Source organism: Perca flavescens, chromosome 20 (genome assembly GCF_004354835.1).
Source record: "Perca flavescens isolate YP-PL-M2 chromosome 20, PFLA_1.0, whole genome shotgun sequence".
In the NCBI taxonomy this organism is placed as follows: domain Eukaryota; kingdom Metazoa; phylum Chordata; class Actinopteri; order Perciformes; family Percidae; genus Perca; species Perca flavescens.
The window spans coordinates 11724922-11747925 of NC_041350.1; the positions used below are offsets into that span (position 1 = coordinate 11724922).

The 23004-nt window shown below is 41.5% G+C and overlaps 2 protein-coding genes across 3 annotated transcripts in view; both read right to left on the reverse strand.

Annotated features, from left to right (window-relative positions):
• Positions 1-15304, reverse strand: part of prkd3 (protein kinase D3) — a 37125-nt gene extending 21821 nt beyond the window's left edge. Inside the window, exons 1-2 of one of the 2 annotated variants that reach the window (XM_028566512.1) lie at positions 14872-15304; positions 13303-13942 (exon numbers count right to left, since the gene is read on the reverse strand). In XM_028566512.1, the coding sequence (XP_028422313.1) occupies positions 13303-13590 (288 nt within the window). In that variant the 5' untranslated portion in view covers positions 13591-13942; positions 14872-15304. The remainder of the gene's footprint in view (positions 1-13302; positions 13943-14871) is intronic. The other variant, XM_028566511.1, reaches the window with a different exon arrangement.
• Positions 15305-15921: 617 nt separating this feature from the next.
• mocs3 (molybdenum cofactor synthesis 3) lies at positions 15922-22951 on the reverse strand. Its single transcript, XM_028565972.1, has 13 exons — positions 22706-22951; positions 21205-21337; positions 21001-21093; positions 20199-20319; positions 19235-19309; positions 18906-19023; positions 18621-18729; positions 18455-18517; positions 17796-17959; positions 17564-17611; positions 16905-17001; positions 16716-16823; positions 15922-16129 (listed from the first exon to the last, which is right to left on the reverse strand). Exons 1-13 carry the CDS (start codon positions 22796-22798, stop codon positions 15972-15974), a joined length of 1380 nt encoding a protein of 459 aa, XP_028421773.1. The 5' UTR covers positions 22799-22951; the 3' UTR covers positions 15922-15971.
• Between the last annotated feature and the right edge of the window lie 53 nt (positions 22952-23004).

A 23004-nucleotide genomic window follows, 5' to 3' on the forward strand; every position in this document is an offset into this window, starting at 1 on the left:
AGCCAGAGGTACAAGAACAATAGACTGGCAGGTTTAGGACACAGTATGTTGTTCAGATCATACAGATAAAGTGATAATTGATGATGGCTGAACCTGTGTGTGCAAAGCAGAAATATCTCTGTTCACACATGTTGTCAGCTCCCAGCACACACGCATGTAAAAACAAACCTCCACCGTGCTCCTGTACACATATGCACACACCATCACCCACACATGCTACTGCATACATCTCCGAAGCCCATAGTGACTAAGCATGTCTTTTGTCATCTTCAAACGCAAATCCATTCAGCCGAGCAGCCGCGACCACACACGCACACCAAAGACCCCAGCGCGGAGGAGCTGTGTGTGAGGTCCACAAGTCAGGCTGGAAAGACGAGTGGAAAGGGGCTTTGCAGTAGTAAGCTTTTGTTAAACGAACTAATCCGCCATTGATATGCTAAATCCTGTTATAAGGAAAGAGAGTGAGAGGCAGGAGAGAAGAGGAAGGAGGGAGATGTTTGGGGTGGGGGCAGAGGGGGAGGGGTGGAGGGGGGGGAGCAGGACAGATCTGAAATATGGTACTAATTCATTGAGAGCCAAAAACAAATTACCTCAAGACAGCCATGAAGAAATGATCTGGTTTGAATAACCAAGTGTGCCATTTGGCATTGAGGAATATTGATGCTTTCTTTTGCATAGCTAGTCCTGCAATCAGTTGCATTGTTAAGCTCAAAATGATAAATTAGGGAAATGACTCATAAGTCATAACTCATGTAGAATGTGACATTAAAGCTGGAAGAAGAAAAAAATAGCTGTGGCTTGTGTCAAATGTTTTGATGAATTTCTTCGCTTTCACAGTAGAATAACCAATGTGTGAAGGCACTCAGTCATAGGACAATAAAAGCTTTTGTCAAAATAGAATCGTTTTCACATGATTATGCGGTTAGACATTTGTGTTTCGGTGCATGTGTGATGTGTGCCTGAGGTGGGTGGCAAAAAGGAAGCAGTGTTGAGAGCGGTGAGCACAGTCTCTGACAGATGGCCATGTGATTACAGTAAGGAAAAGTATGCTGCTTGACCTCAGGCTGCCTCACACCTTTATTAGCCTGGCAGCAGGCCAGACAGATGTGGAGGACAGTTACAGTGAAGAGTCCTTCTCCAGATCCATCTGCACGAGCTAAAGGGTTGTACACACTGTACATGTGTAGTAGGGCTGAGCGATTAATCGTTTTCAAACCGAAATCGCGATTTGAAAGAATGCGATTAGCTAATCGTGAAGACCGCGATTGATCCGAATGTGAAATATTGTGTTGAATGTTTGGTGTAACATTTGGTTTAACATTTTTTTATTCCGCTTTTTATTATTATATGTACTACTTCATAAGATACATACTGGAATACTGTTACATATCACAGATTGTTCCATGCTTATTAAAAAAAGTACACTTATTGCTGGCACTTCATACATATCTATGTTCTCATCCTTGCATAAGAATAAGGAGTGTTATCTGTTACCCAGTGAATATTGAACTTTAGCTAAACTTGAAAAAAAAAAAATCGCAAATCGAATCGTAATCGCAATATCTGGCAGAAAAATCGCAATTAGATTTTTTTGCCCCCAAATCGTTCAGCCCTAATGTGTAGCTAAGCAATGCTATTCATAACAACAGCTAGCTGCAGGTCATGTGCACACTGATGTAGAACTGCAACTAACGATACACTTTTTCCCGATTAACCTGTTAATCATTTGGTCTAAAATGTCTGACAATAGTAAAAAAATAAATGCTCTCAATGTGTCTGGCGCTGTCCTAAAATCCAGGCATGGATATTTTGCAAGATATGGGAAAGATATTTGGTGTGGTTTTTCATATTCTCTTTGCTCCTGGGTCACCCGAGTAAGGATGCAACTGCTGGTGCTACTTCTGGCAGATTACGATACGCTTGCATATGTCGCAAGGAAGAATCTCTTTATGTCATGGATAAGTGACAAACCTCTCACTAAAACTGACTTAAGATAATCATGGAGTGTTTTTACTCTGGAATACTTGGCCATCAGTTTAGAAAAGAGCACAACTAAGTAAGCTTGACATTATTCAAAGCAATACATTTACATTAGAAAAACCAACCAACACCAATTTTTCAAACTCGATGAGCCAGGTGTCTTGCTATGTGAGATTACTGAACAACAAACAACACCGCTTTACCCAGTGTAGGAGATTTTACGCATATTACTTTTCTTTTGGCATTTGAACGGGACAGTGCACCTGGAAAAAATAAAACAAAAAATTCAAGAGATGATGGAAAACATTCGACAGGGTTTTTCGTTTCCAGCTGGGAAACTGGGTTGAAAGTGAATAAACAAGACTCTCACTCAAAACACAACTACTTCTGAGGTGCCCCTGTATCCAGGCTGAAGACTGCTGTCGTACTGGTCGGCTCCCAGGTATGAATGTGCAAAAGTGAATGAAGGTACTCATCCAGTAGAGGATTATCTAACCTCTCTGCAGAGGACAAAACCTAACGATTTTCATCAAGGTACTGAGTTCATGTGAAACATTTAACCAGAGTCAGGAGGTATAAGGCTGTTGTTCATTTAGCTTGAGGTGGCAAGATACACACTGTCACAAGATCAGTATGATACAAGGTGTTTTTTTGTTTTTTTTACCACCAGATAAATAAGTCCATTATAACCCTGCAATTATCTAATAGTACCACGACACAGATCACACTGCCCCAGAGATCCTCCACCAGAAAACACACGATGTTCTCTTTGTCTCTCTCTGGAACAGAGAGATTTCTTAAAGAGAAACCCTTAAGAAGCCCTTAAAAGGAGAAAACTAAGAAGAGAACATTCAAACTTGGTAAATAACTCCAAGCATGACCTGATGAGTTTTAATGTACAGCAGATTTAATGGGCACCATGTGTGCTGAATGCTCCACAGTAAGTCATGAAAGTTCCACTGAGCCATAGCAAGGGCTTCACAAATAGGAAAACAGTTTTGATGTCAAAACAATGGGGAAACCGTTTGACTTTGAGGTGTATGTTAATGCCCACAACAGAGGAAAATATACTTCAATAAGTCGTCTAGCGAATGCATTGGAAAATCCAATTATGTGCTCACGCGAACCTTGGGGGGAAAATTGAGTAATTACTTTGTTCAAGTCACATCAAACACAGTGTGGAAAACTGTGTTAATTTATTAAAGTCAACAGTGGAATTGTATTTGTTTTCATTACATATCATTAATGTAATACCAAGCAAAGGTTTTCCACACAGCATGGTATGAGAAACACATGCTCAGCAAATTATAAAAATGACTAGAAGCGGGCATAAACATATGTCATTTGTCACTTGGAGCGAGGCATCAAAAAAAAGGCGCACTGGAAACACTCTGGTTTTCCACTGTCTTGCTCAACATGAAGTGTGTTTTGGTCCTCCATTAACAGTTTCCATATACAGTAATTTGGCTGTAAGATTTTTAACTAATTTACTATGATGGGGCAAATGTCCTCACTGTACTTTTGTTTATTTTTTACTAGTTCCAAACCTAATGAACTGAAAATCTTACACAGTGTGTTGAAGTGCTACCACAAGCACACAAGAAGCATCAATTCCACATCTGAAGCACAAAATAACGGTGGTTGTTTAAATTAAAACATGCTAGAGAAATGTATTAGGATGTGGGGTGTAACGATTCGTTTTAACAACGATTCGATTCGTATCACGATTCGTGGTTGTCGATACGATTCAAGGGCGATATTGGTTAATTTAGAACGATACGATCCGAAACGATTCAGTGACTTGAATTGTTACACCCCTAATTAGGATGCAAAACACACCATGAGTACAAGGAAGGAGACAAGAAATGACTCAATATGTGGTCTCAGAAATAACTAACTGACTTGGCAGGAAAATGTTGGACTATTTCTTTAACGTGTGTCCCAGATCTAGTACATTTTTGTTAGCGCCAAACCGATACTGATATTGATATTTAAAAAAAATAAATGATAACAATACATTTTACATTAAACAATAAGGAGCCCTTAAATTAGGTTATTATAGGGTTATGACCATGTTATGTAATACATACTTTACATTTGAAAAATACTTGTTACTTCTTTCTGGTGGATAAACTTTGTGATAAAGACACTATTTCTAAATTACCTCCAACAATTATTTCATGTACTTCAACTTCTTACATTAGGTCGGCGGATTTATCGGTCTAGCTCCAATTTTAATGAGCTCGTCTTTGGAGAACTTGAGAGTTTTGCTCAGTTGCAACAGGTGAAACGTTTACTAAAATCAGAGAGCTTGATGATGCCATGTGACAGCACCCACCACAACACCCACTGTTCTATTAGCTTAGCAACACATATTAAATGATGTTGCAGGTTGCTACAATATCCTGTAGATCTACTGACCACAATCTATGATAACTCTAGCACCTACATATAATGCGCTTCCTTTCTGCTCTGCAGCCAGTGCATGAAAAGAACGGCTTCATTTCAATGGTACATTAGATAAAACTATTTGCTCCTCTGTTTGCAGGCGCAGGCCAAGAAAAACACACTACAGCTGGAGGCAGAAAGAGCAAAGGGGGAGGAGGTGGGGGGCACTACCCTCATACGGTTTATATTCAAGCAGGCATCTTTGTGCACTTGCAGGATCAGATCAAGCAAACTCATCCCATCAGTCTCCATAACATACACACATTCATACCATGTGTTCCTCCTGAAGTCAAGTCAGCGTATTTTCCGCTGCAAAAAGGAAGACTCTACTAAGTGTAACCAACTGAAGCAGCCACATGCAGCGGAAAGGAAACTCATTTGGTGGGAGAGCGGCAAGAAAAGCTGTTACTTTCTCACTCTGCAGGCTGACTAACTTATTTCCTTTTGAAATAGTGGGTTTGAAATAGTGCCATATGCAAGTGTTCATATGCAATTAATTCACTGCTGTTTTACTTCTTACCGTAAACTGAGAACTGCGTATGTTAGCATATGTGTGTATATCCATTTCTGGTGCAGACAAGGTGGAATCACAACTCTTAACCACTGAGCTTAGGCCCAGGGCCTTGTCCAGACCACAGCGTAGTATGAGACTCTACACCTGTCATCCTAGACCTCTCTCAATCATCAGGAGACGCTAACAAAGCTATACCGCTTACCCAATTTACATCAACCACAGTGGCTGATGGTTTCCAGCCAAATCCCTATCCTGGTTTTACGAAATGCTGCTCTCCAAAGAAAATCCCGCAATTATATCACCAGGCTTTTGATTATTTGAACCCAGAGAAACAATAGTCTTCTGTGGTAATTTGGCCTGAAGTACAAAAGCACTAAAGTGGAGTGGAGAGATAATGGTGATGAGGTCAGTGTTTGGTTACTAGCCACTGTATCCCCAATGAGAGAATGAGAGCCAGGTGGAGTTTGACCTTATAGCACCATTTCTTTTTACATACATGACAGAAACTGTCTCATCTCTTTTCGAAAACTGCACGTGTGTGTGTGTGTGTGTGTTTGTGTTTTGTGTGTATTGCATGCGTTAACAGTGTCCAGAGGTGACGCAGAGAAGAGGAAGCCTGAGTCACAGGATCTAAGGCCTCTCAGGAAGAGAGCAGTGTGATCTAAGACATGCTTGGCCAGGCCCCCGCACACTGCAGATGAATTATAGCCCTGCCGCGATCCTCCGCCAGCGCCTCCGCCTCACAGATACACTGCAGTACACACTCCATCTCCCCTCTCTGGCCTGGAGTAGCAGGGGACAGCCGCCAGATTCACCTCCGCACGGGGCAAATAAACAGGTGAACCTGGGAGGAATTTATGTGAGATTGATTACGACTGCACTTTCTCTTGTTCTGGCAGAGCAGGAGGTCAAAAGGTGAGCAGTAATAGCAGGATGCAGGAACATGCTGCTGTTGCTCAACAGAAACATTAATAATTGCTGTGGGTTCGATGTTACAGAAAATGGGCAGGCACTGGCCCGCTTGAGGTTTTCTCTCTTTTTACGACTAATAATGAGGACTTGCTTTTACAGACGTTCTTTTGTTGAATTAGCGTTTCCACAGGAATACAATTTTACCTATGTAAAAGAACTACATTAACAAAACTATACCAAATACTCAGTGGAGCCAAATTCCAACACTCAAGCTGTCACCTTCCTCAAAATATAGACGCCAAAAAGGCAATTTCGCTGAACATTTAAACACACAGACAAGAATAACGGCAAGTGCAGAGTAGAGAAAAGCCATTTGAACGCAGGCACACAGACTGAACAGGCTGTGCTGCTCGACCGACCACAGCAGATTGGAGAGCAGGAGCAGAGAGAATATGGAAACAGGGAGCGGCTCTGAGGGGAACTAACCGAACAGCGAGTATGGCTGCAGAAAGAGACACAGTGGCAAAACGAGTCATGCTGAGTGGCTGCCAGTTTCCCCTTGGGTTTAAAAATGCTCAAACAAGCCAATCAAACAAGAGTGCAATTGTAATACAACTACTTTTCTTTGCATTTGGCCTGTGGCAAAGACATATTCCCTTCATAACACAGTAGGTTTCTCGTTGTATTCTCTTTGTATCAACATGTAATTGCACTTCCCCTGCCACCTTCCTATCAGTTTGACCGATCACTCACTGCGCTGAAAGACAGGAAAGGCAAACAGTGCTGAGAAAACAACAGAATAAGACATTCTGCAACGTGCTCCTACTGCAGGGATCAATAATGCCACGCTGATATGACTGTGTAGCTACAACAGACGCCATGTGATCTGCATTGCAGGAAGCTGGAAACATTGGCATGTTAAAACATCTGCTAAATTCATGATTATAACATCTGTTTGTACTAGCCTTTGAGTTCTTCAGTTCTGAACAGTGACATTAGCGATTAACCAGGTCAAATAAGCGAGGGTTAATATCTTGAAGAGGGCAGCGTGCATGTCAATCGGCCACTCCTCTTCAGCATTTGTCATGGTTGGAGTCCTCTAAGTGTGCTGAGGTTGTCAGCGAGTGCAGTGAAGGAGGAACACCACTCTAAGGAGAGGAGAAACTCAAGCCGTTAATGAGTAAATTAATAAGGGAAATGAGATATCCTCTTTCAGCGAACTGTGTTATGCTACGGTTACAAATTTATGAATGGAGTCTCTCAGGAAGTGCTCCTAAATCACCACATGTGGTTGGCTTCATAAGGACAAAGTCACCAGGATTCCTGTGTATTAAATGGTTCAACATTACTGCTGCCTACCACTTCAATACAATCACAATCAAAGCCCATTCAGCCAGCATTAACAGAGATTGGAGTGATTCAAGATTATCTCCCACCACTGACAAAGGTCAAGTATGGTGAAGGGCATTTGGGCAGAAAATCCAAAGCAAAGCCACACTTGGTGGCAGGAGCGGCCTTCTATTGATTGTTCTGGCACAGACTGAACGGCAGCACGTCAGCCGTACGGTGGCCGCAACCCCCTCTGTGCCCCATGCAAGGCCTGCCAATAGGGCTGTCCCCCTGTCCCTGGAGAGGACCACTCTTCTCCACTCTGTCATTCTCTCTAAGTCTTGTGGCCGGGCCCTGTGTTCTGCCTTGCCACTTTACATTTAGAGGAGAGCAAGGCGGCAGAAATGTGCACTACAGATGGTAGAAATTACTCAGTTCACTTAACTTCAGAGATTTTTTTTTTTCTTCCTTTTTCTTCTCTCTCTCCCTTTTCCACAAATTACTCCAAGACTTGGGAAATTGATAGATTCCTTGTGCAAGTAGGCTTTTGAGTTGTACATGGAAGGGTTTTTTTTTTGTCAGGAATCCCAATTGTGATATCAATTTAGTCAACTCTGTGGCTTTGGAATACATCTGAAAGCCTGGAAATGAACACTGAAAACCATCTAAGTTAGAAAGAGGGTAAGGCCATAACCAAGAACCAATACCAACAGTGAATATTTTGACTCAAAGGTGACCTATTTTTTTAGAAGGAGCTGAATGTGCTTTCCAGGAAACGTCTGGCCTCATGTATATCACACAGAAAGCCCTGTGCTGTTGGGACGTGCTCTGGGGTGAAATATGGCTGCCAGCTCCATAGGAACATGCAGATGTGAGCTTATACTGTGGAAGGGAGGGAGGGAGGGAGATGGTGGTGATTTATTTCCCGCGTGTTTCAGTTAGTTTTGGTCGATGTGAACTGCAGTCTCTCCATTTTCCATCTGCACCCTTCTTTCTTGCGATTTTCTCTTCTCATTTTCTTCTCCTTATGACTATACAGTAGATACCCACACAAGGTCTATCTTTATGACAGACCGCAACACCACACACAGATCTTAGGTGAAAGGGCTGATGAGATTACAATTATTTTTGATAATATATTCAAAAGCTTAATCACCACAGCTAAATCTTCTAAACACAGTTGGACACAATAACCTTAACGGCACCTAAAGGCAGATACAACACCATCATGAATTGTATAAATGCTGACCAAAAAAGCTGTCTCTACTGTTGCAACTCAATTCAATTAATCTTGAAGAAGGAATGTTGAGCCAATCTGTTTTTCTCTGCCAAGTGTTACGTTGCATCATGCGAGTGAGATTGCTCAAAGGTTTAGAACAATCCAAATCCTTTCGTTTTTATAATACTCTGCTAGTTTACTGTACTTTGTCCAACGTAGCCTGTTTCTGACTCAAAAAGGCCTTTGTCTCGCTAATTACAGAGGCAGCTGTACAGCCCTCAACCAGAGACTGCGAGTTACAGCACTGACAAAACCAGTAGGGAAACCTGTGGCTGAGGCAGCTGCCTTTCACTGCATTTCCAACTCAAATTGCGGCAACATCCTAAGGAAAAGCGCTAAAAGTAAAGTATTCATAAAAGTAACATTTGAGGCGCAGGTTTAATGGTTTTTTTTTCCATTACGTATGCCAAAAGAACTTTGAAATTCCTTTATCCTGCTAAGCTTCATCATTCCTTTTTGATAGCAAGAAAAACCTTTAACTAATGCCAAGCTACGGTGTATATTTATATAAAACATGTTTTCTACCAACATTTACCAAAAAGCATCTCCACTATGTATTTGTAGGATATTAATAACAGACCCATAAAGACTGAAAACGAAACTGCACTGATCGCGCAATCGCCATTACAGCATCCATTAAAATTTGTCAGATGTTCAGTACTACCAGAGCAAGTGTTTAGCTTCAAATATTTCAGTTTCCTAGCAGTCTAATCCCACCCATCCCGAGCAACATCACATCATCCTCCAAAAATGCCTGGGTGAACAGGAATGTTCTGTAGCTGGCTGGCTGTCCAGGCTAACCAGCTGGCTAACTGGGAGTCATTCTCAGGGAGTCATGAACTTTTGTCCCGCCACTGCTCCCTTGCTGGCTGCACGAGAGGACTTGGGCGACACCAAACAGGAAGCGCTCAACAAGTGGAAGCTATGGATGTTTATCTCGCGCCATTCATCAAGCCCCAAAACCAGACAGAAAAGTCACGACTTGACCAGTAAAACAAGCCTGTCCCGTCTTGGAGTTGCATGTAGCCAAAGGGGGTTGTCAATGCGCTGTTGTGAGTTAGATGGGTACCCGACTGGGAGGGTCTCCACCACCCATTGGCTGGCTCCCTTAATCCTTTCTCACAGTCCTCAAGGAGCCTGGCTTCGAGTCGATGTGCTGACACTAGAACGGTCATATTTTAAAGTATTCAGTATTTTGCAGGAGCAGTGACCGCAATAGCTGCTCTAAAAGACTGAGACTGAAGCTACCAAGATCAGGTTGCCCTGGACTAAGGTTGACCTTAATCACTAAAGTTGGTGAATTAGGTCCAAACCACTACTATTTAAACCAACTTCAGATCAGCACAGAGAACAGAGAGAAAGCAAATCTACTCTGGACGCTGGCCAAGTCATGTGGTTGAGTCTTTAGCAGGAAGGCGCATGAGCCGTACAAAATCTATACAATACACAGCTATTATAACAGGCTGCATGACTCCCCGTCAAACAATGACACTGATTCAAGACTAAAGTGTTCAGGAAAGATTTGAAATGTCAACCTTGAAGCCATTACACATTAGATACAGTAAAAGAGAGCGCAAGCAAACATCTGGAAATTTTACAGCTGTCCGACTGCATCTGCTATGGCATACAGGCTTGTCTCTATGGTTTGTAAAGTCATTAATACAAAGGCTCATTGAAAATTGGACATGAGCTAGTTTGTCAAGTTGTTGCTGTCTATACATCAAAAGACCTCACACATCTTCACACTCTAGTTTGACAAGCCAGTGAAGGAATAGGCTCAAAAGAGGAACACTAAAAATGAGCCACCACCACCACCACCACAACAACAACAACAACAACAACAACAACAACAACCGTGCAACAAAGTAAAGCACTCACTTCCACTTTCTGTCCTTAAGCTATGGTCACAAGCTTTGAAAACATCGTGAAAGAATGAGATGGCAGATACAAGCAGCCTAAATGAGGTTTCTGTGTAGAATGGCTGGGCTCACTGTCTGCAATGAAAAGTATGAATGTTAAGCTGGATATACAGTATACTAATGCGTTAAGGGGCTACGACATACCAACGCAGATGACATTCACCTCATTTCACTTCAATCTTACTATACACGACATACGACAGAGATACCACCTTACGGGCTGCTTGTGTTTTCTCCTAAGTTTCTGAAATTACGTTACAAGTTAACTTGATGTAACTCCAGTAACTAAGTATGTCTGTAGCCCAGCATCTCTTTGCTTCACAGAGTAGGTACTGTGTACTGGGGGAAACCCATAGCAGAGACAGCACACACTGGAGGAACTAAATCTACCAGCATGCCTGAATGCACACTGGGATGCCATGAAAGGTGCATCTAGGTTGCCCTGCTGGCACAGGGACCCACATAATCAGCAGAAGGATGGACAATTTGCTCAGCCACAAGATTGAAAGCTAGCAAGATACCAACATGATCATGGTTTACATACAACTAAATCCCACTGTAAAAGTTCATAACAGCCGACACAGCAGAAAACATGACACTGAATGGACAGATTTAAGTGGGAATAAGAATCTCTGTTTGTTGCATGGCTGAGTGGTGAGTCACTTTGTGAAGCAGGCCAGCTCTCAGCGGAGGAAAGAGCAGCACGAAGGGGGGAATACACTTCCATCCAGACTTTATCTCTTTTTACAGTCACTGCTCTATCTCCATGCAGATATTACCACATGAAGTCTAAAGCGTTTTCCTGTCTCACCTCTGCTGACAGACACCTGAGCTTCTGCTGACTGGAGACATCCTGGGACGACTGTCAACGGCTAAGCCCGGGTCAGGGATCCTCAGCTGGAAAAGTTGGCCAGGATGAGCGGACTTTGTTAAAAGGCTCACCATTGTCATGCATATTTTAGAACAAGAAGTGAGGCCGGGATGGACTGGAGAGCGCAGAAGGCCAACAGTCATATTTTCCATTGATATCAAAGCCATGTGGCTGGATTTCATGAAATAGTTGAGGCAGTACACTGCATTTGGCAGTGTTTAATAGAGGAAATGTGGATGAACGGGCTGGATATGTTATGTGATGATGACAGTATATTATAATAAAAAGGATGTACAGTATGTTAAGATGTTAATTGTATATACTATAGCCTTTTCAACGTTCTCATGGCCATAAATTAGATAATTTCCTGTCATATATTATTATGGCATCTTTAAATGAATGATTCAAAATGATACACAGCCAATAGGTGATCTTGATCTCAATTTGGCACATTATCAGCACCCACTCACACAGAATGCACTGCACTGATTTTCTTTTACAGGCTGTGTTCAAATCATATTTCCCACCCTTTTCCTGTTACAGATTCTTGCAACTATGCCAATATGTTACAGGATCTATGTAAATATGCGCAGTGATGAGATTTTCTGCTCTGCAGACCAGAACTGTTCATAACTAGCTAGTGAGAATCAGCAGACCTTGTAAAGAACAACAACATTACCCTGCTCCTCTGGAATGTCATCTTGGACAACGTGGAACCAAAGGACACAGGCTCAATACAGAAAGCTCCTTTACTATCTTCCACTTGTTGTTCAACACAAATCTGTTCCTCAATCTTTGTTTCCTTATTTCCATTATCATCATCTCAAACACAAACATAGCTTTCTGACCGACCTAAATGTTCAGATCCTGGTGGGTGATGAAAGTGCTTTCTCTTAATCACCCTCTTTTTATCCAGTCGATGATAATTACAGACACAAAGGGAGTAATCATCATTATTCACAAGAGGTTAGAAAAAAAAAAGCAATGTGTGGATGCGCACAGGAGCCATTTCATTATTCCAACAGGCTTTGCACACCATTAATCCCACACAACTATGAAGTATGCATGCAAGGGCTCAAAAAAGACAATAACTGAGTGAGAGGTTTAGAGCACCTATTGCACATATGTTTAGAAATAATATTATTTTAGTAGATAAATAAAAGATGTTATCAACTTCCAATTTTAATATATAAAAATACTTATTGTATAACTTACTGTACAAATGTACTGCTAGTTTAACGCTCCAGTTTATGTGCAATACTTTTTTGGTGTTAGCACTAGTGCAAAACATATTTTTCTGACAGACAAAACCACTTCATATGAAAGGCACAACATCTGTGGTGAGGTAGCTTATGCTTACTATTATATGGGGCCACTTCAATTTAGAAAGAAAAATGTCATGTGTTATCCTCATTCTTTACTTTGCACGTTATAAACAGACAGACACAAACCATGATCAGGACTGGCCTAACCACTTCCAGCACAAACGAACAAGTACAGGCAAATTAAAGCTGGCGCCGTTGATTAGCACTTTAGATATTCTCACACAAGCAATATATGAGATGGCAAATGATGAAGCCTATACTTGTATTTAAAGCCACTTCTTATGCTGAGGCTACACTCCACTGTCATTACAACACATTACCAGTGTCATAGAAAATAAAATAGGTCCAACACTCCAGTAACATTACACAACAATGTAAATAACTACTACATTGTGTGCTGTAACTGGAGGAGCATCCGTGCTGTCTGTGTGCATGCTTCTGCGGTGTTGACTCATTTTGGGGCACGAGGCCCAGATGTCTGAAAATTAAATGAATATGGTAGAAGATGGCAAAACACATGTTCGTGCATCATGCTGGTCCTCCGCTGCCTTGGGTATTCCTGCTAAAGTTTGAAAACAAGCTAATTGTAATCGGTTTGCATGTGTATGTGGAAAACCTTTCACTTCAGACGACATTGGAGAAACAATGTTTGATGAGAGATGTCCTTTTTAACTGACAACAGAGTGTGAATCATATGAAAGGGGGTGCTTCGATAAGTCGCTTACCTTCTGGTCCACTATGGAGCACACCAGGTCCTTGACAGAAGACAGCGACAGGTCACTGGCCTCCAGGTTCACCGTCTCTCTGGTCAGTCCTATCTGCAGCAGGAAGGACACCCCATGGAAAGAGCTGCGGGAGTTAGTGGGGCTGGGGACGCTGTGACTGCCGTTGGACAGCCGTGTGTACAGCGGTCCGGGAGGGCTCGGCGACGGGGCGGACGACAAGGATGGGTGGTGCGGATGGAGAGAGTGGAGGAAGGCTCGAGGTAAGGATGGGGGAGAGGAGGCAGACATTGGGTTTCTTCCAATGGCAACGTGGAATGCTGAATATTGGAGGTTTTAGTGAAGGCTGGCAGAAAAAAGCACAGTTGACTCTTGGTCGGGGAAATCTTTGGTCTTCATCAGTGGTAGCGAGTCAGCAATATATGTTTTTATCAAAGTGACATTGTTTATCATGAATTAAGAGGGGTAATAGGTGATCCGCCCACCTGAGCTCACAGAACACACACTCATTCACTAGATGGGCAGACGATGGAGAAAAAGTCTGTGAACAATACGCAGACTTCTCACTGCAAAGAGCATCATATCCTGAAGTGGCGCTCCTTCTCCTTACTGAAGTCAGTAATCCATTCTGACCACAGGAAGCCTGTCACCGCAAACATACACACACAGAGACAAACACACATAGTGCTATTCTTAATAATGAAAAAAAAGTATTCACCTATCTGAATACAGTAGAGACAGTAAAGGAGTGGTGCACATTAGAGGCTCTCATTCTGCCTGGCTTTATGAATGAAAGTGCTACTTTTCTTCCCATTGTAACACTTTTTAGTTGAATTCATTTAGAAAAACATGTTTCAAATGTTTCAGCCAATCTGCCTTCTCAACTCACCAAGGATTTCACCACCAACTATCACATTGTTAGTTAAGCTTATATACATATTTTTCTAAATTAGGACCACAGAATCTTTATCAATATTAATACTTGCTATAATTGTCTCTTAAAACATGAACTTGTACTTTTCCTAGACTATCTTTAGATTTTTTGCCTTTTTAACTTGTGTTGTGTTTTGTTGCTGCCTTGCATTGTTTTGGTTGTAAATGCTTCCCAGGGTTAGCTTTAAGCTAACTCATACGCCTTTTTGTAAATGGACCGTGCTAAAGGAGCCGCAGCTTGTACTTTTGTGTATAATATCATAAGTTTAAACTTTAGTATCGACCGTTTTGACATTTGGTAAACTAACAAAACTATAGTAACAGGCCTGCTCGTGCGCAAAACAATTCAATATAGCCTAAAAGACACGTATACGTTGATAAAGCCTATCCTTTCTGTGTTTACAGAGTTCAAACTCCACAAACATCTGGAACCAAGGCTTCTTAACATCTGCACCCCTCCCACTTTCGATTGGCTTGCTGGCAGAAGACAACCCGAGAGTCGAGAATGCCAGCAAAACAAGTTATACAAGACCTGAATCTACACATTCAGAAGGACTTGTAGTTGAATTAGATATGTCTTCACGTGAAGCCCGTTTAAAACTAAACGTCGCTTTAAATATTTCTGAAATGATACTTTACCTTCACAGTCAGCGAAGGGCGCTTTTCGTTCCATTGTGAGTTTACTGCACAAACTTTGTAACTCCATCAACTGAGGAAAGCGGAGTCTGAAGTTTCAAATTCTGCACTTTATGGAAGTCACACACAAAAGCGCAGCGTCGTAGTTTACATGTAACAAATTCCGACATTAGTTTTACATACAGGCGAGCTGAGACTAACCGAGCCGTCCATTTATTTTCTCTTATCTTTTATTCCAGATTGTAAATTCATGCGCATCTTTATTCCCTCCAGCTGTGTCTACTCCCCCTGCTTGACGAGAAAAGGAGCAGCGACCGTCGCTGGGGCTTGGAGTCCTCTTATTTTCTCCGCATAACTGACTTTCCATGTGTGGGGAGGAAAACTTGAACTACAGCGATGTGAAGCAATGGCGCCTCCGATGGAGCTCGAGTCAATGCGCATGTGCTTTTCTTTTCCGTTATTTCAACTTGGCCATGCCAAGAAACAAAACTCTATTCTACACGACCCGGATCGGTTTGTAACTGGTTTCCAAAGTGGGGTCCAGGAGTCCTCAGGGGCCCTTGAACGGGTTCCTTTTAATGTCCCCAGCAAAATGAGAAATGGATTGATTTCACTTTACTTTAATAAATAAACAAGAAAGTTGAAGTCTCTACTGTTGTCTGTCAACCTATAAACAGCTTAACAGAGGTTTGAAGGGAAAACAGGGCTATATGGGCCATTGTGTCTGCTTCAGGAACCCTGAAATGGAAAGTGTATGTTTATTTCCTTTGAAATTAGGATGCCATCTGTTCAATTAACTATTACTGATTCTAAGAACTGAAAGAAAAAACAGGAAGAGGGACTTGATTTTGCAAGGATGCTTACGTATTATCTAACTGCCAGCTCATGTTATTAGATTAACTGATCTGTACACAGCAGGTTACAGAACACATTTTAGGAACTGGTCTATTGTTACACTTTGTATGTGAGATTTTGCTATTCAGTAATGACATTAAAGCCAATTCACCTGCGAGATGTTTAGTACACATGTATAGAAGAAAACAAAATCAACAATGATGACAAACAGAATGCAGTTTATTGACAAAAAAAGCATTTACAATGGATTAATACTGTGGAAACGTGGGGTCTATTCTCTTTGCCCAAGCCATGAGGCCTCCACTGATGTCTTTCACTGTGATTCTGTCCACTTCTGATCCACTCATCTTCTCAACAACCTGCACCGCCTTCTGAGAGATGTTACCCAGCTTACAGATCACATACACTGGAGGAATCGGCAGAGAGAAAACACTGAGAGATTAGTTTGGCAACACCAGTGAATCTTAAAGACTCAATATGCACCAGATTCAAAGTATTAATTAACTTCAATATACTTAGCTTTAACTATGATGAAAGAACACAAAGAAACACTGTAAGGTACAGAAAGCTGCACACAAAGAGTTTGAATGACACAAATATTACATTAAGTGATCTACTTCAAATCATAGAGTTGATTGTGCAAATAATAAACAACCAAGGCTGTATTAAATGCTAAGCTAAAAAGCCACATAGCTAAATTTAGCTCATTGATAAAGAAAGCTCAACACAGTGAATGCCCAGAACCTCACCAAAATAACATTTTGAATATTAATTTCTCTGAAGCAGGCCAGCTGCTCAGATTGACCACACTTGTTTTGGAAAAGGGGTCACCTAGCAACCCCATTACAACATGTTACTAGCTATCCAAAATAAGCCTGCAGGCCCTACTGTATGAGACCACACAGTGGACTGTGAATATGCACAAGTGGCTCTACGTGCCTGTTCGTTTCAAACAACATGTACAGACCCTAAATGGTGTTTTGACATGTTACCTGGAGGCCGGCAGTCACCTTCCATCTGCTGTTTCAACTGGCTGATTCTCTTCTGAAGTAATTGCATATGTTCACTCTTCCTCTCCTCTAAACTTGAGAGGGGGATGTCTGGCAACAATATAAGGAGCATAATCACACAGAAATGGGAAATAGGAGATCGATGCTGTGCCTCCATCACTGAAAGGATACTGAGAGAGAAAGGTAAGTGGCATATTTCCACCTCCACAGGAGGGCGCACATCCAACAAGAGATGGGGCTCCGCATTGTCCATTATCGATTTATAATCCTGGAATTACATTAAAACAGGCCTTAATGCACAAATACTAATAACTTTATAATTAGAGAGAGGCGTGGCTTTAGCTTTTGGGTAAAGACATTGATTAATATCTATAGTTAAACAGGGAAACCTAAATTACTCTCAGCAAATGTTGAAATGTTGCCTGGATTTGGATTTGTGGAGTAATATGAACATTTTAACTGCTTTTCCTTAAATCACAGGAAACAAAACTGTTTTCTAAATAGAGACCCTTTGCACAATCTCGATTACAGCCCAATCAATCATGATCCCAATCTCTGTGCCTAATGACTCAGCGGGTTTCAAAGCACCAATTCTCCAGGAACAGATGCAATCCACTACCACTGCTCTCACTGCCAAATAGTACATGTTATTCTTTCCCACAGAAAATCTACAGGCACATTTTAAGTCATTTCCCATTTGGGGCTGGGTCAGCGCTGAGATGTAATCAGTTTATGAATGCACATGAAAATTGTGAGTAATCATACAATAAACAGCACTAAATACAGGGAGTCACGCAATGGCCAACTGTTCTGGACTATATATTCCCTACCTGTACTGTGATCCTCTGGTCTTTGGAAAGGAGGTTGAGTTTGCGGCACTGAAACACATGATATCAGGCAATGAGAGGTTTTTCCTATGATTAAGAGAATAATGACATGTATGGCGAAATCCAGCTGATGTAAGAAACACTTTTTATTACTTACAAAAAGAAACATTCCTGTGAAAATGTGCACAACCCCATAATACGGGGTACCCCAGCAGTTCTGACTCTTATGACCAACCTTATCAGTGGCAGCAGACCCACAGAACGCCTCATAATCCACTAGCTGGCTTACACTGGGGTTCTCTCCGCACACTGCACAGCCGGCCTGCTTGGGCCGCAACTTGATGGACCTGAATCTGGTATCTTGAGCGTCAAACATCACCAGCTGTTGGCCGCAGGAAGCTGGCACGCCGTGTCAAGGAAAAGACTACTTTGTTGAAAAGTATGACCGCATTGCTTGATTCAGAGAATCGGCTGCCACATCCCCCATTTGTGTATGAGCACCATAGCAACATTCAGCCGTTTTGATAGGAAAACAGTACGGCACTTCCCTGGCTGATGCATGAGGGCCAGGTGTTAGCATGGGTATCACAATGCAAGACAGAGGGCAGGATAGGGGAAGTCTATTCTCTGATGTGAGTCTCAGTGTTAGCATGAGAACACTTTAACCACAACAGCTTCAAAAGAGTTCTCATGGGAATGGCAAATGAAGAGTCAGCAGAGTGCATATTTTATCAGACAGGCACAAAACACCATTCCCATCGCTAACTTTGCTACAATGAAAGCCCTTTCAGCAGTTCTCTGTTGAGTCATCCAGATGACTCTGCAGAAAATTCTGATGTCCAAGGTAGGTACTGTATGTAATGTGGGAGTTCAGAATGGAAAACCAAAGGATACAGCCTTGTCCAGAGGCAATCTTGAGAACTTCCAAAGCTTGGAAGCAGCCCATTATCCCTGGAACTTAAAAAGAAAAGTGGGACATGTTACTAACAACTATCATTTACACAGAATGTACTCTGTGGAAAGTTAATGGCTCCTGGGCAAGTAAGGGGACGAGACTCACCCACTCCCAACACCCCTCCGTCAGAACAGTTGGTCACAGTCTCTGGTGGTGGGGGTACTGGGTACAGACATCTATAGCAGGGGCCTCCACAGTAGTTATATACTGTCAGCTACACACACACACACACACACACACACACACACACACACACACACACACACACACACACACACACACACACACACACACAGTAAGAAGGCTTTAACGCTGGTAAGGTAACATTACACATCTGGAGGTGCTGATGGACTTTTGCCACATTGATGCACAAAAGCCTTTCTACCTTACCTGTCCCTCCATTCTCAGTGCACTTGCTGACACCAGAGGCTTGCCACTGAGCACACAGGCGTCATTCACCAGATAACGAGTGGGGACGTTGTCTGAACAATCGGCCACAATGTCATATATGAGGTCAGCAAGTCAAAGTGTCATCACAAACAGAGTTCATATTACTGGTTAGTCACGTGTACACATTTCCTAACTGAATATCTAAAACACTAGTCGTGCAATATAAGCAATACAGGCCTGAAAAAGACTTAGGGGGTGGCAGCTGTAAGATAGTTTCATGACAAAGAATAAGCAGGTCTGTGTAACAGATGTAGGTTGCAGCAGGATACTGTTGAATGAGTTGCAAGGCATTCTCCGACGAGAGCTGCAGGTGGTAGGGGATACACTCTACTGTTGAGTTCAACCTGGAGACATATAATCACATTCAAAAATATCAATTCATTTACTAAGAAGTCTGGAATTTGGTCCTCCATAATTAGCAGCTTTATTACAACCACATTAGTATTTCTAACAAACAAAAAGTCTTAAAACAAGCATTAGGGTCATATTGGTGGTTTGGTTAATCCAAGAACAAACCACAAATGGCAACATGTGAGTTTTGAATCTGACATGGGACCTTAATACCATTATGGCTCCTGCTCTTCTCTCCCCCTCCTAATCTTTACCGTCTGTTCCAACTATCAAAATCAACTCAAGACTCTTATATTACAAGTTGTATTGTGTATGTAGTAAATTATCAGTAATTAAAGTAAGAAGGTGCATGTTTGAGACACAGCATCAAAATAATGTATAAGATATTTGCTAGTAAGAGAAAGGGCGCCCTCATGTGGTCATGGCTATACAGTGTGTGTGTGTGTGTGTGTGTGTGTGTGTGTGTGTGTGTGTGTGTGTGTGTGTGTGTGTGTGTGAACCACAGTAGGCCCACTGTGAGGGAGAAAGGCACCAAAAACAGCTGTCTCTAAAATAACATGTTTACACAATATTTGCAGACTCGGGAGAAATACACAACCAAATATAACCTGTGGTGAGACTGGAGAGCGCCAGCATGCATTACACTGCAACCAAATGGTCACAAAACACATAGAAACACAGCACTTATCATAGTTAGACAACATTTACTAATAATATCAAAAGTTACTTCTCTGTCTCAAGTCTGTCTGTATGCAGGATTACACATCTCAAATACTCCAAAACACTTTTGCTCTACTAGATAATATTGATATGGTGCTTTTGACCTGTTAGGTACCACACATTATACTCTTTCATCAGATGTCTGCAGGCGCCAATCGGTACCTTTTAACTGAATTGGCAGCCGACAGAGCTTTTGCTTGGTCCTGGTTCTCCTCCCCATGAAGCACCTGTCTGTGCAGGTTACTGAGCTCCACCTCGTCGTAGTCCAGCAGGCCCAGGCGTCCTGCAGAGACGCAAAGTCAGTCAGAAAGGCTTTAGAAAAAAATGTCAAACCTGGATAACGTCGGCGAACCATTCGGGTACAAATTTAACAAAGTGTGGTTTTGTAAGATTTGACACTTTTTATCTGCAGTTCTTCTCTGTTGCCTTAAAGGTCCCATGGCATGAAAATGTCACTTTATGAGGTTTTTTAACATTAATATGCGTTCCCCCAGCCTGCCTATGGTCCCCCAGTGGCTAGAAATGGCGATAGGTGTAAACCGAGCCCTGGGTATCCTGCCTGAGGCAGCAGGTAGTAAAATTTTGACTAAGAAGAAAAACATATTCACAAAATAAGTAAGTCTTAAATAAGACGCTGTGAATACACTCTTGTCTCTTTATCTAAGATTTCCCAGTGTACCTGATTGTAATCATTAAACAGGACTAAAATGGGTGGTGTGATATATTTCTTTTTGGAAATGGAAATTAATGGCTGCAAACCTCTTCCCCACAGGTACATTTATTTAGTTTACCAGCCACTGGGAGGTGAGCCAGATTCCTTATTTTATACCTTGCCTAAGGGAAAAGACAACCCGTTGACAGCTCAACAATTACTCACACCCATACAGCAGATTTATTTCAAGGTTAATGATTTGATTTGTTTGGCACAAGGTCATCCTGAGCATTAATCAACTAGATTACCTACCGATGCCTGCTGCTGCAAGATACTGTGCCAGGGGGCAGCCCAGTCCTCCACAGCCCACAATCAGCACTGAGGTCTTGGATAAGTTTAGCTGACCTATGGGCAATCAAGATTCACTTTGTTGTGTTTAGTCATGCCATTAATCTCACTTGACAGAATGCTAACTGTATTGTATATCAGAATATCACTGTCTGTAGCCATCCGTACCTTGTACACCCAGCTCAGGCAGAAGGAGCTGTCTGCTGTACCGCATGATGTCCTCATTGCTTAGGGCTGTTTTGGCTTTCAGGGGGGTTAGGGGTGTGACTTTTTCATACAGCTCCAGTCCTGAGGTATGGCTCTTATATCGCATCAGGGAGAAATTATTACACAAGATATAAAAAAAAAGTTTTAAGTTAAGTTTTGAGCCAGGTGGCATCACAGCCCTCAACAGCCTGCCTCTATAATATAATGAGCTACATTTATAGCTCTCTTTGCATATGTCTCCACCCCATATGTCTGACAGAAGGTGTTATTTGGGAAAAGCTCTTCACATGGAAAAATTGAAGTGGCTTATACTGTATGCTTATTTATATTCAATTCAGCATGTAAGATTAAATGAGTCAAGTGTGCATTATCTCTTTATTTATTTAAAATATCCAGATTTATTTTGGAATTTTTAAAACTTTCTGTCTCCCTGAAGGCACATTGCCATTGATTTATTTGTTAGTTCAAAGACGTCTGAATGTAATTATAGCATTATATGCATTTAATTGTATACTTTTAATTAGGGCTGGGCGATATGGAGAAAATCAAATATCACAATATTTTTAACCAAATACCTCAATATCGATACCGCAACGATATTGTAGTGTTGACTATTGGTGCTTTCACAAAATGTTTACACAATGAGATTTTTGATAAATAATCATCAGTAATGTGGATATAATGACTTAAGTGGTTAAAGGCAAATAATAGAACAGTTACAACAGTCTGGCAAGTTCAGAAAATGACATCACTTTACTGTAATGCAGCCTTTAAAACCAGGAAAATACAACACTTATGTCATATTATGATATCCAAAATCTAAGACGATATCTAGTCTCATCTCTATCGATATAATATTGATATATTGCCCAGCTCTACTTTTAATGTTAATGTGATATTCACAAGGGTATTATGTGTCCACTCCCTGTAATTTAATTATTGGGCATATTTTCCTCAAATGTATATAATCAGTTAATGCAAATGTGGATGTCCGAATGCCTCATGATGACTGACATCAGGAGCTACAACAACGTCTGCATATACTGTATATGTTCTGTGTTTGTTAGCCGTCCCTATTTTTATATAATACAAGGTTTATGTTTTACTGTGTTTTAATGTTGAATTTTCCCTCAGATACACATCATCTTCGGGACAATTATGTATTTCACTTGCTAGCTAACAAGCTAGTAAGCTGTCTATCACGTGTCCAGGTTCATTTTAAGATAGGAGGAGTGCGTTAGCGTTTAAGTTCACGTCAAACGTGCTGTTTATGTTCGATGACAGGCTATAAGCACAGACAGTAAAATGAGGCTATACGCAATGTTTGCTTGGTTACAAATGATACTACCATACACCATATATGCTAAACTGCTAGATAACAAATGAGGCGAATAGATTATAAAACATTTATATAGGAACATAACAGAATGTACAGTAATTTCAGTAACGTTAAGACTCGTACTTTTTCCAGTTGTGCCAGTTTATTCTTCAGAGCTGCGATCTCTTTCTCTTTCTCCTCGAGCTGTGCCTTCAAGCAGCGCGTCTCTTGTGCCATGGCTGCTGGCACTAAGAAAACACGTAACTCACAGTAAATATATATGTATATGAAAAAAGATGCTACAATTCTTATTTAGCTACGATGTAACTCAAGAACTTCATGAAGAGCACGGTACAAACTTCCGGGTTAACCACGTGACAATGAGACCACGTGGTGGGTGGCGTGCGAACCCTATGGTACGAACCACTGGTCGTACGTCACGT